Here is a 17,328-nt window from a genome sequence, read left to right as displayed (position 1 = left end):
AGAATGGTGGGGTTGGAAGGGACCTTTAGAGATCATCTAGTCCAACTCCTCTGCCAAAGCAGGTCCCACCTAGATCAGGTCACCTTTAGGATCACTGAGTCCAGCTGTTAATCCAGCACTGCCACAGCCACCACTAAACCATGTCCCTCAGCTCTACATCCACACAGCTTTTGACTAGCTCCAAGATGAGGACTTAAACAGTTCCCTGGGCAGCCTCTTCCAGTGCTTGACAACACTTTCGGTGAAGAAGGACCAGATCCCTCACAGGAGCTGCCCAAGAGCCTACAACTCAAAGCCTAGAATTCTCAGACAGGGACACACACAGAGCTGAGTCTGCTGTGAGTTTGCATAGCTGATGGAAAACCTCAGTAGCTTCACAGTTGCCTTGCATACAAATAAACTGAGCCACGGGGACAGGCAAAAGGCACTGCTTGGGAAGGAAGGTACCATGCACACAGCTGTTGCAAAATCATCCTTACTCAATAGCCAGCCAGCCACAGGCAATGGTGTTGCTAATAATGTTGCAGAGAGAATGGCACATAAATACCTGAGAAACCACAGAAAGCTGCTTTCCATCTTGCTTACACAGTAACATGGGGTTTACTTTTCCCCTTTGAAATTGCTTCTTCAGCAAAAGGTGGCTGGGAAAAAATCCCAACCATGTAAGGGCAGAATCATCCTTACCCTCTGAGAAATGGCACCAACAGCGTTTCACAGGCTTCGGTGTCACAGTCCCCTCCTCAAGGTACTGCTGGCCAGGCTGTGAAATGATGGAGGGAAAGGCAAGAGCGAGAGCAGCTGGCAGCTCAGAAGACCTGCTGATGCCTGGAGAGAACAGCAGCCTGGGAGTTCAGCAGGGCCTCTCCTCTCCTCTCCTCTCCTCTCCTCTCCTCTCCTCTCCTCTCCTCTCCTCTCCTCTCCTCTCCTCTCCTCTCCTCTCCTCTCCGAGCTGGGCAGGGAGCTGAGGTGACGGTACTGAAGCCAAGGCAGTGCAAGTGGCACGGAAGGTGAATCAGCTGTGAGAAAACCGAGACGTGACATGTTGTTATTAGGCAGTGGGGAGCAGGGGAAGGTCGATTTATAGTGATTTCCTAAGGAATTAGACCACAGTTCTGGACAGGATTTATATTTTAAACACCACTTAGTTTTTTAGAGGACTAATTCAATCTCCATGTGCATTTCGTACCTTCTCCTTAACGAGAGCAGCACCGGGGGAAGCACGCTCACAAGTACTGACGTGTCCTGGCAGGGGCTCTGACTGCTGCAGCTCGCCTTGCTGACAGCCCAAGCTTGACTCTTGTCCCACGACAGCCCAAGGTTACAGTCCCAGTGACTTCCACCAAAAGCAGCTCTGGCTCAGAGCCGCCAAAGTGATAAAAGACTTCTTGTGTGATCATCTCAGGAGGAAAGGCTGGTGCCAAACAAAGCTGCAGTCTGGTTGGGTCTTATTTTTGCCATTTGAGACAAAATGAAGGGAAAAAAACCCACCACAGAGCTGGGGAAATAAATGGAAGCTGCAAAATGGTCAAGTAATGTCTTTTCCAAGAAAACAAAACCCAAACCAAAGCCACCCAAGAATGGGTTGTCTGGCTTCGCTGGCAGTGATCTCTGTGCCATGCAAAGATCCTGATAGAAGATGCTCCCTTTCCACTGCCTGTCTGAACAGCTTTGCTGCCTGTCTCCAGGATGGCTGCACAATGATGCTGTAGTGTGCAGTGACCTTACAGAAACTGTCAGTGATCTTTCAACAGCTGATGCTCTTTGTGGTAGCAGAGCCAGGCGTACAGCCTGGCGTGCTACCAGTGCTCTCCTGCTGAACAAATGAGCATTTCCCTCTCTGCCAGCCCACAGTTTGAACAGTATCCAGGCCTGGAGCTGGATCTTGCAGCCCAGTTTCTGTAAGGGGCATCTCTGAAGTGATGTGAACGTTACCCTTTCCCAATAACAAAAAAACTGTGTGTGAGGATGTAAAACCACAGGGGAATATCCCCTTCCCTCCTCTGCCAGAGTAGTAACCGCAGTGCAGGCTCACTCGCTCGGTTCAGAGGCAGCCTATGCTCATCTCCACGCCTTTTCAGATTGCTGCTGCCAATAACCCCAGCAAGCTGCTTTGAGAATCAGCCTTTTTCCCAGGACCACCTGTGAGTCTGCCAGCTCTTGAGAAAAGGACCATTTCTTTGCTCACGGCTTCCCAGCATCCGCATGTCTGGGTGTAGATGCTATGTGTCACCAATACTGAGTCATTATAAGAGACCTCAAACCAAAAACCATCCAGAAAGCAACAGTAAGGGGAGTCATAAGGCTACTACAGCAGTACAACGAGAAAAATATTCTACAGGATGCTGAGGGAGGAGATTAAATGCACTTGAGTAGATGAGGGGATGTATTTTGTATAGACTGCAAAGCTGATGAAGTTTCTGGTGGGTGCAAAGCAAGTTTGTGGGGGGCAAAGCAGCTGCAAGCAGAGCAAGCAGGGAAAGGGACAATGATCATGCAGGGAGGGCAAGGCCACAAAGTGTGTCTGTGGGAAATAGAGGAGGAAGGGGAAGGCAAGCATCTCTGGAGGTACACAGAGGCTGCTATAAGCCCCTGAGGCTCAGGAGAGGCTGGAGATACTGAGCATTCAAGGCTCACCTGGAGCCAGAGCTGTGCCTGGGGCCAGCCCCATGTGCTGACATCCTGTGGGCTCCACCATGGCAGATGCCAGAGCCACTCTCTGATGAGGCCTGGGACATGACCCAGACAAACCATGCTGGAGGCTCCAGCTCCACTCAAGGCACAGAGGGATGAAAGGATGAGACACCCAAACAGGAGCTCTTCACAGCCAGCTGAGTGGAGCTGAGAGAAACCACAGCTTTCAAGCAAGCTCAGCTACTCCTCTCCAACCCAGAGTCTGAGGCCCACACCTAGCCCAGGCCATGTGGACCTGGCCAGCATCTGGGCTGTGGGAATGTGCAGGGAACACATATGCAAGCCCCAGACATCAGCTGCAGGACTTTGCTAATTGGGTCTGTCCGAGCGTCTGGCCACCATTTGGCAGACACAGCAGCTCTGACAGTATGCTACACGTGGTACAGTGCAGCCTCCAGGCATTCTTCATGGGGTCTGTCACATGAAAGTGGCACGAAAGGAGACGAGGGGATGCAAGACACATGAGGGCAGCTTTGGAGACTCTTCAATGACATTCTGGGTAGTTACCTAAGGAGAGTCTGTGGTCCCTCTCTCATATACTCTCCTGTTTAAACTCTCCTTTTATAAACACACAATTCTTCCTTTCCAAAGTGAAGATGTTTCAGTCCTGCTTGGAAAACCTCTCTCCAGGCAGACTGGCCCATTGCTAGAAAGTGTGAAGAGAGGCCAGTGACATAATAAGAGACAAAGAAAAAAATGCACATAGGAAAGGTAACTGGCCTTTGTGTTTTAGCTGCATTTGAGGAACTTCTGTCTTCCTACTGACCTGCCTCCAGAACAAGGTAAACAGAAGGATGCTGAAGTGCAAGTGGCATGGAGAGGCATTATCACACATGTTCAGCACAGATCCCAGTACTTGAAAAAGAGATGCTGTTCAGGAGCAGTTCCCACAGCCTGCCTGTTTCTGGGTGCAATCTATTCATACAGCAGCAGGACAACAAGCAAGGCAAGTAACTTGGCAGCAAGTAGGTTACCAGAGGGAAAGCACAAAGGGACAGGCAGCTCTGACCCTACCAACATAACAGGGTCCTCCAACTGTAGTGCTCTGGGTGATGCACAGGGCTGGTGCCAGGCTAAGGTTGAATTTCTTGGAAGGAAATTTCCTTCCAGAGAAAACTGGGTCCCACCAGCTTGCTGTGAGGGATCAGGAGACAGCTCAGGCTGCTATGGACACCAGGCCTTGCAAGAGAGTGAAGGAAGCAGGTGGAGTTGGTGGAGGCAGAACTGAGCTCCCAGCAGCTGAGAAGACTTTATACTTTCCTCCTGGTACTTCTATGCCAGAGCACCACAGCCATCTGATCCCATTAACAACTTGACTGGGGTGTCTTAAATAAAGAGACAACTGACACAGGGAAGGACAATGGCTTCAAGTCATCTGGTTTCTTGGTTAGAAGATGGGGATTAGGAATAGGAGAAAACCAGGAAAGTGCTCCACACAAAATAGCCAAACTAAGCACATAAGCCTACTGGATTTCTAGAAGAGATATTGGCACCTACCAGGAAAACGTCAAGCCAAATGTATGACAGCATTCCTGACACCCCTCCCACTCATTGCCATATCCCAGCTTAACATTAAGCCTTTTGGCTTCCAAAAGCTTATATCTATGTTTTATGGTTTAAACAGGTCAACAATTGCAATCGTATGTTGACTCCAGGCAAGGCACAAAGCGATGATGTGTTAATGTACTTGGATGGAGTTTCTACAACTGTTAACAGTTGCTTGGATGATGGCAGCTGGGCTGGTATCTCCTAAGGCTGCCTTTGAAAGCTAGGAAGCTTATCAGTGTTGTGCCATTACCAAGCAGTCAGGGTGAGATCAAGAAATGGGCTCTATTCCATTTCTGGAAATCTTTTTGGGAGGACTCCTCTCATATCAACCATACCTGGGCTTTTAGAAAGGTGCTGCTCCCACCTCCAAGAAATGTCCTTTTAACAAGAAAGGAGCTGGAATACGGATGATGGCATCTTTAGAAGACAGGATGGGAGAGGATCCCGCAGGCATATCTGTGTGCAGCTGCAAAAAACCATCTTCATCAGGATGAGAGGGGAGTTAACAAATAGTACAAAGATTCTGGCTAGTGCCTACAACAAAGACATCCAAAACACTTGGCACTGAAGTAATTGTGTTTATTTCACACCAGGGAAGTGTGCAGTTAGGTTATGTAGGTACCTTTCCAACGGATGGGATAGTTTTGCTCCAATATAAATTTCCACAGGCTCAGCAGTCTTCATCACCAGGTTGCACCTGTGGAGCAGCACCACTAAACATACAGCAAGCTGCCACTTCTCTCAGCTCCAACATACAGTGAAAGCAACCCTTCTCAACAGCACTTGCAACACGTCCCTCCCTCCATACATCAGCGTTAGCTTCCCTGTGGCCTGCTCAGGCCCACACAGCGATACTCCAAACGCAGCCTGGCTCACTATTTCCAGGCAGGCATTTTCTACTGGTGTGTCACTGACCACAGACCTTGCAAAGCATTAATCAGGTATTAACATTCCCTGTGCTTGATTTTGCAAGACTCATCATTTCTCAATTTGTTAGCACACTGGGAACTCTGAGATGTCAGAATTTTGCTGCCAAATGACCTTTTACACCTACCATGGCTATCAAACAGTTGGCCTAGACTTAACCCAATCCCAGTCTCAGCCCAGTATTAGATGCATCATGTACTACTTACAGCTTCACTCCTTTCACTTAATTTTCATGCTGTTTTGCTTTGTGTTTCTTTTTTTTCTTTCCAAGTCCAGAAACCTTATTAAAGTTGTTATGGAAAAAATCAATTTATTATCCAACATCATAGTCCTTTTTTTTTGTCTCCAAATGGAATGATCCTCTGTTGGTTTGGGGCTTCTCTTTGGTTTTCATTTCCAACTGGTTCCATTCAGTTTGACTGTTGGGTTTTTTTTCTCTTTCTGACCAGCACCAAAAGGAAAATTACCATGGATACAGTACATATGCAAATTAGCTAATGGAAAAATATACACATTTCACTCTGTAATGAAAAACTTACATGATATTATTGCCATGGAGAATATATCCCTGTATTATAATAAAACATCAAGCAATAATCAACTGCTAAGATTCTTTTCCATCAACAACAACAACAACAAAATAGCACCATACATGAGATAGTGAGAATCTACACTCAATAACACAATTGTGCAACTAGAAATGTACAGTACTTTAGTAACAGTACAGAGTATGGTTTACAATATGGAAATACCACCACTGTAATCACAAAAGAGCGTCAACCTCTTACGAAGGACTAAAGGAAAGTATTGTCATAGATACACTGGAACAAACAGCTTCCTTTTCACCAGGATGTAGTAACTACGGGCAGAGCAGAGCTGTAAATTCATAGTAAAGCTCCTATAAAAAGGATACAGAAGTGCAGTAGTATTGAACAGAATGAAGCTTTTGTACAGCGACGGTTTTTCTGGCTGTTACGGAACGGGATGGTTGTCACCAGGTGAAGAGAATGCAGTAAAAATGGAGCTGTGTTGCACCATCAGTTTGTCATTAGTGTTGGTTTCTGATTAGTAAAAAAGCTGATGCACCCTAATCTGTGGGCTGGGAGAGCAAGTGAGGTGAGGTGGGTTTTTTTTCAGTGCTCAGACGTTTGAAAGAATTAATCATCAGTTTGTGTTTCCTTAGGTGGGACCCAGAACTCGGACACAAATGTCCTTTGAAGTGCAGGATGTAGCATATTGGGGCAGGCCACAGGTCTAATTAGCTCAGTATTCTGTTCTGGACAGCAGCCAGCAGTGAATTATTAGTGAGAAACATAGGAATTAACATCCTTCCTCTCCTCTACACCTTTCTAGGAGACCATCTATTGCCTAGAGAGGGTGACAGCACCGGAGGGAAAAATGATCCCTGCTATTTAAAAGCACCTTTGATTGCCATTAATATTAAATGCACTGGCTATTCTTCCAAGATAACAGAGAAGCCCAATGGCAAATCCTTCAACAGCCCATCTTGAGTGTTAGTCATGCCAAAAGTGATCAGCAACTGCTGCGAGGTGGCTGTGGGAGGCAGCAAGGACAGTCACTGCCCTCCCGTACGGGGCTGTGTTACTGCAGAGTACAAGGAAGCAAACTATGGCTGTGAATTACCAACACAAATCAGGTCCTCTGGGCTCTGTCTGATCTCTTGGATCTTTGGGACTGCCCAAATCTTCCCTGTCATCCCACAAGTAGCGTTTTCCATCGATCACTCACTAAGTAGTTATACAACCTCTGTGTTTGGGCTACAGGGTGGGATTAACAGAAGAAGGAGGTTTGATCCTGACTATAAAATGTCAAAAGTATATATAATAAAACCCAAGTTAGAATCATTTCCCTGATAGAGAAACTCATCTGAGGCATTGGAAAGCAGATCTGAGACAGGCACTTGAGGAAACAGTGTGTGCGAATGTGCCTTTGTGCACACAGGCCAGCCCTTGTGTGCACACACTCTCATTTGCACTAACAAGCATGGGTGCAAATGTGAAGCCCACACACTGTTAGTTTGTGGATGAACATTAGCTCCCTCTGCTTGAAAGATGTAGCCCTTAATAAAATGCTGATGAGCTGTGCCAGCGAGGTCCTGGAGACTGAAAAGATTGTAATAAAGTGGGAAAAGCTGCTTTAAAGGTGTGTTAGGTACTAAGAGTCTTTATCCCTTCTTGCATTGGAAAAAAGAGACAACAGCACCAAAGACAACGTGAGGACAGGCGTGAGCTGCAATCCAGAGTGGCCCAGAGGCTGAGGGTAGCAGCTGGGCTTAGTTCTGCACTCATCTCCAAAGGGTAAAACAGCAACACGCAGTTCTAGAGTGAGTACAGAGCTGCAATTCATCCAAAGAGCTCTGTACACATAGTGAAGAGTGGGCTGTAACTTCACCACCACACAACCGACCTTGGGCCTGGCAAGGGAAATGATCCGTGTTGGAGCAAGATATGATAGGGAGTCATTGATCTGTAGGCCTAACGGAGGGGACAAACTCTGCCCTGGGTAGAGCTCTTGTTTCAAGTCTCACATCTCAGAGGGGAGCTTGGTTTAAAGTGCAGAGATGTGGAAGAGAGTATCATCTGTGCAGCACTTGCTAAGTGCCCCGATAGCACCAATCTGATAGCACCAATCCGATAGCACCACAAAAGACAGGAAGCATTACAATACAGTGAGTAAAACCCCAGCCCTTACCGAAAGCAATGGGTGTCTTATGGCTTCAACAAGCTCAAGATTACGCTTTGAATGTCCTGTATCCCTGACTACTTTTGACTCAAATGGGCTACATAACCTCAGGTGTATACTGAGCCAAGAGATAGCAAACACCTGTTCTGCTCTCCACTCCATCCTTCACACAGATTTGTTCCTATTTCTGTACCAAGCCTATTCAGTTTCATGGTCCTCTTTCATAAAGACAAAAAAATCAGCCTCATTATCTGATTGACTTTTAGAAACTGGAGAGAGATTAGGCCAAGCAATCTGTCACTGAGCTCTACTGGATGAAATGATTTCTGCCTTCTCCCACCTCCTGTAAATGGTTCTTGCTTAAAAGTAACTATCTACTGCTGTTAATGAGCTTCCATTTCATTAGCTGAAAGAAAAATTAGGTTTCATAAAAGAAACTATATTATTCTGGGGAAAAGAGAAAGAGGATTGGGGTTTCCTTAAATTAGAAAGCAGAGCAGTCTCTATTAGTTGCTCTAAAAAATATGACTCGCAATGCTGGATGTAATGGGACTGAGCTTTCTGCAGGAATTTCAGAGATGTTCATCCTCTGCTATCAGTTTTCACAAGCTTTTACAGCAAATCCTCTCTTTAAATTAAGCCTTTCATTTATGTGTGTCCCTTCAAGCCCACTCTGCAGTGGGATAACTGTTGGGAGCTGAAAACATTAGATGCAAACCAAGATTAAAGATTAAGCAATGTCTCTACCTTTGCTGAATTACTTTGCCAGAGGCCTTCTTCCTCCATGGAGGTAACCCATAACCTTAGTCAATGTTATCTCTTTGCAACTCTTGTCCTTCTCTTTAATGGTAGCAAGCCATCCAGTGGCTGGTGATTTAATATATTAAAGTAAAAAAGCATTAATGAGAAATGTAAGGATGTCAAAATACGATAAAATGATGGGCTCCTTGAGATGACTCTGTTTGTTTTAAGGTGGATGAGTGGATGACTTTGGTATCCAGTCTGTAGAATTAGTTTCAAGTCTTATTAGGTACGCTTTGGAATCCACCACATTGTAGCAACTCGTGAAATTCCAGTACTCAGACCTACTAGTCCGTGATTGACATACAAATAGCTGTGACACTCGAAGAAGTAGCACAGGTTCATTAACTCTTCTGCTGCATCTTGTTTGCATAAAAGTCTCTGCAAGTCTGGCAACAGCGCTGATACCACCGCATGTCCTGGCACAGATTCTTCTCCCGGATCACCCTGCAGTACACTGTCCACTGGTCGCCCGTGCACTTGTACGTGAGAGCAGCTTTGGACAAGAAAAGAAAGGAGAAACTAGCAGTTTAGCCAGAGAACAGCATTGCAGGTGTGATCAAAATCAGAGAACAGGGAGGGGGTGAGCCAAACACATGCATGGGAGGGAAGAAGCGCCAACCTCACCCTCGGCACTGGAGATCAGATGATGCTCTTTCTACTGAAATACCAGGCTCTGGGAAGGGCTTACTGCATAGGGATAAATGGACATGATGGGGTGTGCAAACCTCCTCAGTTGTACCTGTTTTACAAACCTCCTCAGTTTGTACCTATTTTGTCTCAGGGACAATCAGGCCTAGATGAAAAACATCTAAAGCACCGGCCAAGATTTCTGCCAAACAGCAGCCAGTGAGAAGTTGTGGGCTCCCAGGGAGACTGCTTTGCCAAGGTACACTTTAAAGACTTTACCATCATCCTTTTTACAGAGGAGTAAAATCAAATAGGAAGTAAAAATTATACTTCTTAGCATATGAAACACCGTAGAACAACAATTAGCTATTGGGTGGAGGGGATGGGCAGCAGAAACTCCCTCTGACAAAAGGTTTGTACAGAGGGCAAAGCAACAGCACTGTTTGCTGAATCTGTTGACAGTGTTGTTAACGAGTCACATGTGTTCTCATCAAAAACCAACAGCATTGAAACTGTGGACTGACACAAATGCTCACATACAGGCAGTCCTTCTTAATGGCACGTGATTTAGAAACTGCCTGCAGCACTCTTACAAATCTGTGGTAACTGGAGTATCTTCTAAACAAATATTGTGGCCTGTGAGATTGGGGAAAATGGTCTGATTAAAGAACAGCAAAATGTGCTGACACAGCACGTTGTTCCCTCTCTGCTGGATGAAACCAGGTGAGGCTCAGTGTTCAGCTGTGAGTCTTGGTGCAAAGCACCAGCAAACTGGCAGCAAAACTGGTAGGAATGGTTATCCCTGGAGCTTCACTCAGATAAGTGGCGAAAGTTTGAGAGAATCTGATGAAATAAAGGTGCACTGTCTCAGAAAAAACCAAAACCAAAACCGATGTGAAGCCAATATAAAAGTATCTTTCTGCAAGAAAAAAAACATTGAGTGGGATTGACCATCCTGAACAGGGGAGGGCAGAGCTATTCCTGAGACTGCCATCAGTGGAGGGGCTTTTTGAAGGGGTTAGATCTGGTGCACTCCCCACTAGCTATGGTTCCAACCAGGCATGGAAACATGATGGCTGAATAAATCACACATCTTTTAAAAACATCTGAGATACACCCTGTGAATCTGAGATGAGAGAAAGACACTGAGCCACAAACAAGGCTAGGACTCTAGTGTTTTAGAGGCCCAGAGTCTTTCACAGGTTGTGAAGATAGGAAGCATGTTGAGGAAGAGGCATGGGTCAGCTGCCTCAGGGACAGAATGACTTCCCCAAAATACGTCTTCACCGGGGGACACTGGATTAAGATGTAAAAGTCAGGTGAGGTAAACTCCACACTTAGCCACTTGTGGAAATATTATCTGTGAGGAAAAACATTCTGGAGTGGGGACAAGGCAGCAGGGCCTCTGTAGCGTACTGGAATTTTTTTCTGTGTATGTTTTTTTGTGAGGTTTCCACTGCAGAAAACATAAAACTTGTGTTTAAAGCTAATCCACCGAGAGCTGTTTATAAACAGGAAGAGCAAAACACACAGTGATACATCTTCCCTCTAATATCAAATATCATTGTTTCTGGCCTTGGTGATTCCAAGCCCAGTTTAGAAACAAAAGCATCCCAAATAACTTGCAGATTACTTTCATCAGGGATTTGAGCCTCCTCAGTCTTCTAAACACGTGAGCTTTTTATTGCTTTGTCCTAAAATGTAAACTAGGATGGATTTCTTGTCTCATTGGTCTATCAAGGGCTTACTTCTCAAATGAAATGTTTTCCTTTCACTGTGGTCTTAGTGCTAAAATATCTGGGAAGTACTCTCATATGTTCCTAAACAAAAGAGGCTGGAAGCTGCTCAGTTTGACTGCATTTGCAGGAATAACATTTCCCATATTCTTTTAAACATCCATTAAACTTTTGGGAAACAAATTGCAGTTCAGAAGCTTCAGGTCCAGTCCCACTTTGTTATTGAGTACTGGAGAGTGGAAATGGTTCTCTGTTACTTAACAGCTCTGCCTTTTCATCTGTATTAGAGGCTTCTCAGGCTACAAGACTGCTTCTGCTGAGAGGGTGGAAGCTGTTCTTTATGGCAAGCTCTTAGCAGCATTGTTTACAACCTTGCCTCTTGTACCAGAAAGTAATGGGAGGCACTGCTGAGGCTGTGTCAGTGTAGCTGATGGCTTAGTTTAGCTTCATCTTACTGGTGATGATGTGTGAAATGTAAAGAAAGCAGCTTGGTTCTTTGAGCTGTGACTGAACACATAGGGCTGAAGCCTGGAAAAATATCTTTTTATCCCCATATTAACTCAGCAAATATGATGTGGAAAATCATGGATTCCCACAATCTGGTACCAACAGAAGCATTCTTAACTAGTGACGTTTCTTAAACACGGTGTTTAAGTGTTTTGGGAAACAGATGGTGTATCACCACGTTCTCATCTCAGCCAGGTAGACAAGGGTTGCAAGGGAGGGTGAGGAGAAGAACAGTGACAGAAAATCAAAGGGATCACACAAAGAGGCTGGATGCTCCCTTGGCAAACTAATTCATTAAGCCACATTCTTGTGGCAGCAAATGAAAATGGAAAAACACCCCAGCAATGCTCTACTTGTCAAGGTCATGTACTTTTCTTGGGGCACGGATGACTAAATCATCATACTTTACACTCACCACAGCAAAAGCTGTGTGTGAAGGTGTTTGTGACGGAGAAAGACATGCCTGTCAGCTGCCTCACCTCTGTGATCAATCAATCCCCCACCATTTGTGTGCTCCTGTTGATCTCTCGGGTCTATCCACTGCTGGGGAGAGTCGGAGCCAGGGACAGGACGGACAAGCAGAGGACCTACCCACACCAGACCTTCAGCCTAGAGTCTGAGTGGGGGGCCCTCTCCTCATTTCTGTCCCTGGGCAATCCTCTGAAGCCCCACTATTATCACACTAGGCACACTGGGCTTTTGCAGGTGGCCTCTTCCCCCTCAACATCCTTCACTCACCGAGTCTGGGCGAGGTAATGGTGTTGACGTTGATCTTCTCATTGCAGACTTCTTGGTGGCACTGTCTGTAGGCCGCTGGCTTGGAGAGGACAGGGCACTCATTGCCATGGCGCCCGGTGACCTTGTGCATGCACTGCACCACGCGTGACTGCAGGCCTTTCCCACAGGTTGAGGAGCACTGGAGGAGAGAAGGCACTGAGACATGGTCTGAGCAGAGCAGCTGGCAATTCACATCCACACATACACCAGAAAAATCCTCAGCTCACTGTGGTGCTGAGGACTCAACAACAGGGTGGTTGTGTCAGCCAGGGACCCTTCACATAGCTGTTGCATTTGCCCATGATGATTTTGCAGCTTCAGGGTGTGCTGGGATCACAGGAACTGTCCTGGTACGGGGAAAGAACCTGTTGTCTTTCTGTTTGGCCTTGCTCTGAGTCCATTTTCACTGACTGTCCCTGTGGATGCCCACGAGGTCCAAGCAGGCAGAGATGCAATTCCTTCCAACAGCCACAAAGAGGCAAAGCTGGAAAACGTATTGTGCTTAATTATGGATGAGCAGCTTCTTCCTCCCTCTCCATGAGGAACCCAGTGGTACTGGCTCTCTTGGTTCAAAAGCCCTGTCCAAGACCTGGATGGTCTGACAGGGCTTCCTCCAAAGACAAGATGACCACTGCCAGGCACTGATATAAGACAAAACCACGGGTTACAGCAGAGGCAAGCAGCTCCTACTGCATGCCCAGACCTCTAGAGAAGCTCTGTTCCAGTATCTGGACGAACACAGTTATTGGAGTATTCACTCTCCTCTACCCCTGCTAACTGTCTGGCACTTGTCTGTCCTCCTGGGAACAATTGCAAATTGTAGCCCACGAGTTTTGGTTTCTATTAGCCAGGAGGCCCAGCCTGTTTATATGCTCTCTTTGTTGTCATAGAACTGGAGTCCCTACCTCTCCCTCCTTCTTCCTCTGGCCCAGTCACTTGTGATTTACAATGTCCTACTTGCACGCTGCTCAATTTTAATAAAGCAAACACAGTGAGCACAGGGAGGTGCACCAGCTGGAGTTAATAAAAGAACCTTGTATTTAAAATATAGAAACAATGGATTGCAGGGCTCTGGTAAGATTCCTGTTTCTCCTAAAGCCACACACAAGCAAATGATGGGAGAAAGGAGGAGGTGGGGGAAAACTCAGGAGATGTAATTGGTACGATGTGAAAAAGATCATGTTTTCTGTCCTCTGCTGTTTCTGAACAAAGTCAGGGCACTGGAGCTCCCTCCCTCAAAAAACACTTAACTCCTCAGAGTGGTACTTCTGAAAAACAGCACGCCAAACACTGAAGAAGCTCAGAAGATGAGCCTCACTGAGGTTAGACTAAAGTCCAGGTATGAAGGATGTGTGTGCAGTGTGGATGCTTCTAAGACTAGAACCCAAGCACAAAAGAGCACATGGATGCAGGCAGGCCCCCACCTCTCCCATCTCTGGGGGAGAGCACAGCAAAGCTGCAGTCACTATGTCCTGGAAGTATGACAAGAAACCCTGCTGCTTCTTATATAGAGGTACAGCTTTGTTCTGAGTGGAGCACTGGGAGCTTTTCCTTCCTGTGTGGATCCCTAAAAGGCTGGATAAGAAAGAGCCTCAGACAAACAGGACCATCTAAACCAGAGCTGATGGAGTCCCACCTCACACAACTCAGAGCAGAAATACATTTATGCTATGTGAGTAACTTATTTCTGGGTAGGAGGAGTTGCAGGGTGAGTGAAGCCTGTTGTCAAAACCAACATCAACTCTTTATCTCATTTTCCTCTTTATTCACTCACGTTAATGACTGTTGATTAAACAGCTTTCTTACACTTGCTGTACTCACTGAACTGTATTTGCCTTTCTCCCATATATTTCCCCCCTATATTCCACCTGCTTCTTATTCCTGTTCTTTCTCCCAGTGCCTTTCTCTGGGACTGAATTTCTCCAGCTCAGATCCCTTCTGGACTTTGCCATTAACCCATGCTTACCTCTATATATCTCACCTCTGTGTGTGCAGGTTGTTGTGTTCTGAAGGTCGTAGCCATGTTATATTAAAATTTAACATCTACTTTGGAACTTCATTTTGTAAAAAGAAGTAAATACCTTTTTTTTTTCCCCTTATATCTTTCTTATTTCAATTTAGAGTTAAGACACAGATTTTCTTTTCCCACTTACATTTTCAGATGTTGAATTTACATAAAAATGTGGTCATTGTCTATTAATACCTCAACAATGGTTATGGCATTTCAGTATGCTGAACAAGCCCTTTCCTTGTATGCTTTACAGTGAGCTATTCCAAAAAGCAATTGTTTAAGTGCCTTATTTAAACCCCCTTCATAACCTGAGCCTCTGCTGTGAGATCCAGGCATTTCATTAGCTATGGATGTCTCTCTGCTCTTCCTCAGCACTGTGCACCCTCAGTGACTTCTACCAGTCTGGAAGCCAATTTGGATTTCAAGTGAACGATTTTTATGCTGATAAATGCAACTCTTGGGCCTTTCCACTTCACTAGTCATATGCAACCTCTAATCCTCAGGATTTCAAAGGCACTTTTAGTCCTCAGAGTGCTTTACTGCTCTTAATCCCCACAAAACTCTTTGCAAGGGGAGTGAATTGTACATCCATCTTACAAATGGAGAGGCATAAAATAACCCATCCAGATCCAGGAATGGGGTTCCTTTAGATGACTGGAACACAGTGAGTCTGAAACCTCTGCCTCTGGCTTTTAGGCACTCTCTGTGCTTACAAATGCTCTTAACAGAGGGGAAAAAAAAAACAGAGGAAAGAAGGGAAGAGAGAAAAAAGCATTTTTTCTCATCAGGTGAATAAGGTTTTCAGATATCAAAACACAAACACTCACCTACCTTTGTCTGTGTTCCTGTCTCTGCATTTGTTAACCAGCAAGAAGGGCAAGCAATGAAACTTTTTCCACAGATATTGCCAACTCCAATCCTTACAGAAATAACAGCAGAGTTTTTGCCTGAAGCAGTTTTATTCCTTCTCCTGGGAGACTGGGATCATCACCTATGCTATGCAATTAGTTTTTCACAGCCAGGAAGACAGATTTTAACATCTTTCTTGAACTCTTTTGGGCTTGGCAGCTAAAGGGAGGTTGGACATCTGGCTTATTTTAAGATGAAATTTTCAACTCTGTACTTGGATAGTCTCTTTCCTAGGAATTTCAATAGGAAATAGGAATAGATACAAAACACATACAAAGGGAGGAATTGTTACTTGTGCTGCACTATGAAAAGAGGGCATCATTAAAAGAGGCATAAAAGTCAAACTCCAACTGAGCAGCAAATTCCCATAAATACCTTCTCTCCTACTCTGGATAGCTAAATGCATTGCTACAGCCTCTCTGTTCCCAAATATTGAAGGAGCAAGTAAACATAACCACAGAACAATTTTCAGGGTTAGATTCACTCTGTGCCCTCTGAAAGAGGATCCTCAGACCGGGACACAGGTTGTGAGGAGTTTGAGTAAAGAAAGGTCCTGTGGTCTTCTTTCAAACAGAGGAACTTGAGGCAAAGGCCAGATGGAGTGAACTGATGCTTGTGGCAGAGTGTGGGGCAAAAGTACCATTACAGCTGAGCACCTGATCCAGCTTCTGGAGGTCTGACACAGTCCTTTAGTCCAGAACACTGGGAGGCTCCAGTGCTGCACAGTGTAACTGTGCTGGTTGGATTTTAAATGCTTTTGATGGACACTGGATTTTTTTGGCAAATATTGAGTTCTTACAGTGCTATTACAAATATACTCTAAAAATTGGGAAAGTCTTTACAAGCATTGATGTAACTCTCAAGAAACACACGTGTTTTGATGCCACGATGGAGTAAAGTGATCTGTGAGTGTGGAGGACCAGTTCTGGAGCTGTGTGGATAGCTGCCTGTCACCTAAGCTCCTACACAAGCACAGAGAGAAACTACCCATGGAACTTGCCTTCTCTGGGAAGCTGAGGACTTGGAGGAGATGTTGGTACAAAGAAAGAAGTGTTTTGTTTCTTGACAGTGATGGCACAGAAAAATGCAAAGGCAAAGTTCATGTAGTTTCACCATAATGGTCTAAACCTGACAGTATAAATCATTATAAACTAGAAATTCACCCACATGCAAAGATGAAGGGATTGTCCAGCACTGTGAAAAGGAGAGGGTTAATGAAGAGTTACAAAAAGTGAACCTAGTGACAACCCTTGTAACTCCCTGTTCCAACACTGCTTGAGAAGGTAAAAGAAATACAAAAATGCCTCCATTCACATTCTTTGGCAGTAACATGCAAGCCAGTGGGGATATCCAGAAGGAAATAAACTCACAAATTGTCAAGGCAGCAGCTGCATTCATCAGCTTAAAGAAGATTTACTCACTGAAAAACTCCAACCTTAAGACCAAGCCACGATTTTTCAACTGGAATGCTATTTCCACCTTAGGATACTGATATAAATGCTTGAAATCTACCAAAGGTGCTGACAGATGTCTAATTGCTTTGAAAGCAAATGCCTCAGGAGAATATCAGGTATTAAAACTGAATGAATTTACAGTAAGTGCTGAAATCTGTCAGGGACTTTGTCAACTCCTGATCTACAAAAGACAGTCAGAGAAAGAGAGATGAATAAGGATGCATGAAGACAAGTTGGTTGGTCAGCTGGAGGAATGCGTAAGAGAGACCAGTCCAAAGAATCTCTGTGTTGAGGCTTAATGGGGACAGAAAAAGGTACAGATTTATCACTACAGAGCAAGGACTGTGATCTCTTCAGGACTGAATGGGACACTGAAGCATTGCTTATGTCCTAGCTCCCTTCAGCCAATCCTACAGGTACTCCAATATTTAGAAGGCTGATCTATTGGAGGGAGATACAGTTCAAGAGGACTGTCTCAACTGAAGGGGAGGTGGCTTTTGTCTTTATTCATCAGTCTGCAGTCATTTGATGTTTAAAGGTACTGGGTTGTCCCTGGTTTGCTGAAAGCTGCTGAAGCCAAGGATAACACCATGGCTAAAGCTCCAATATTGAGAGATAGAGTCATGCTTTACTG

At 45.2% G+C, this 17,328-nt stretch overlaps 1 protein-coding gene across 2 annotated transcripts in view; it reads right to left on the bottom strand.

Annotated features, from left to right (window-relative positions):
- Positions 1–4,845: 4,845 nt before the first annotated feature.
- Positions 4,846–17,328, bottom strand: part of ADAMTS17 (ADAM metallopeptidase with thrombospondin type 1 motif 17) — a 184,053-nt gene continuing 171,570 nt past the window's right edge. For both annotated transcript variants that reach the window (XM_062000240.1, XM_062000239.1), the window contains 2 exons: positions 12,282–12,459; positions 4,846–9,166 (listed from right to left, as the gene is read on the bottom strand). In XM_062000240.1, coding sequence (XP_061856224.1) covers positions 9,015–9,166; positions 12,282–12,459 — 330 coding nt within the window. In that variant the 3' untranslated portion in view covers positions 4,846–9,014. The remainder of the gene's footprint in view (positions 9,167–12,281; positions 12,460–17,328) is intronic.

The sequence above is a fragment of the Colius striatus genome, chromosome 7 (genome assembly GCF_028858725.1).
Source record: "Colius striatus isolate bColStr4 chromosome 7, bColStr4.1.hap1, whole genome shotgun sequence".
NCBI classification, from domain to species: Eukaryota; Metazoa; Chordata; class Aves; order Coliiformes; family Coliidae; genus Colius; species Colius striatus.
Note: the sequence above shows the minus strand (reverse complement) of the source record. Positions and strands in the feature narration are given on the sequence as shown.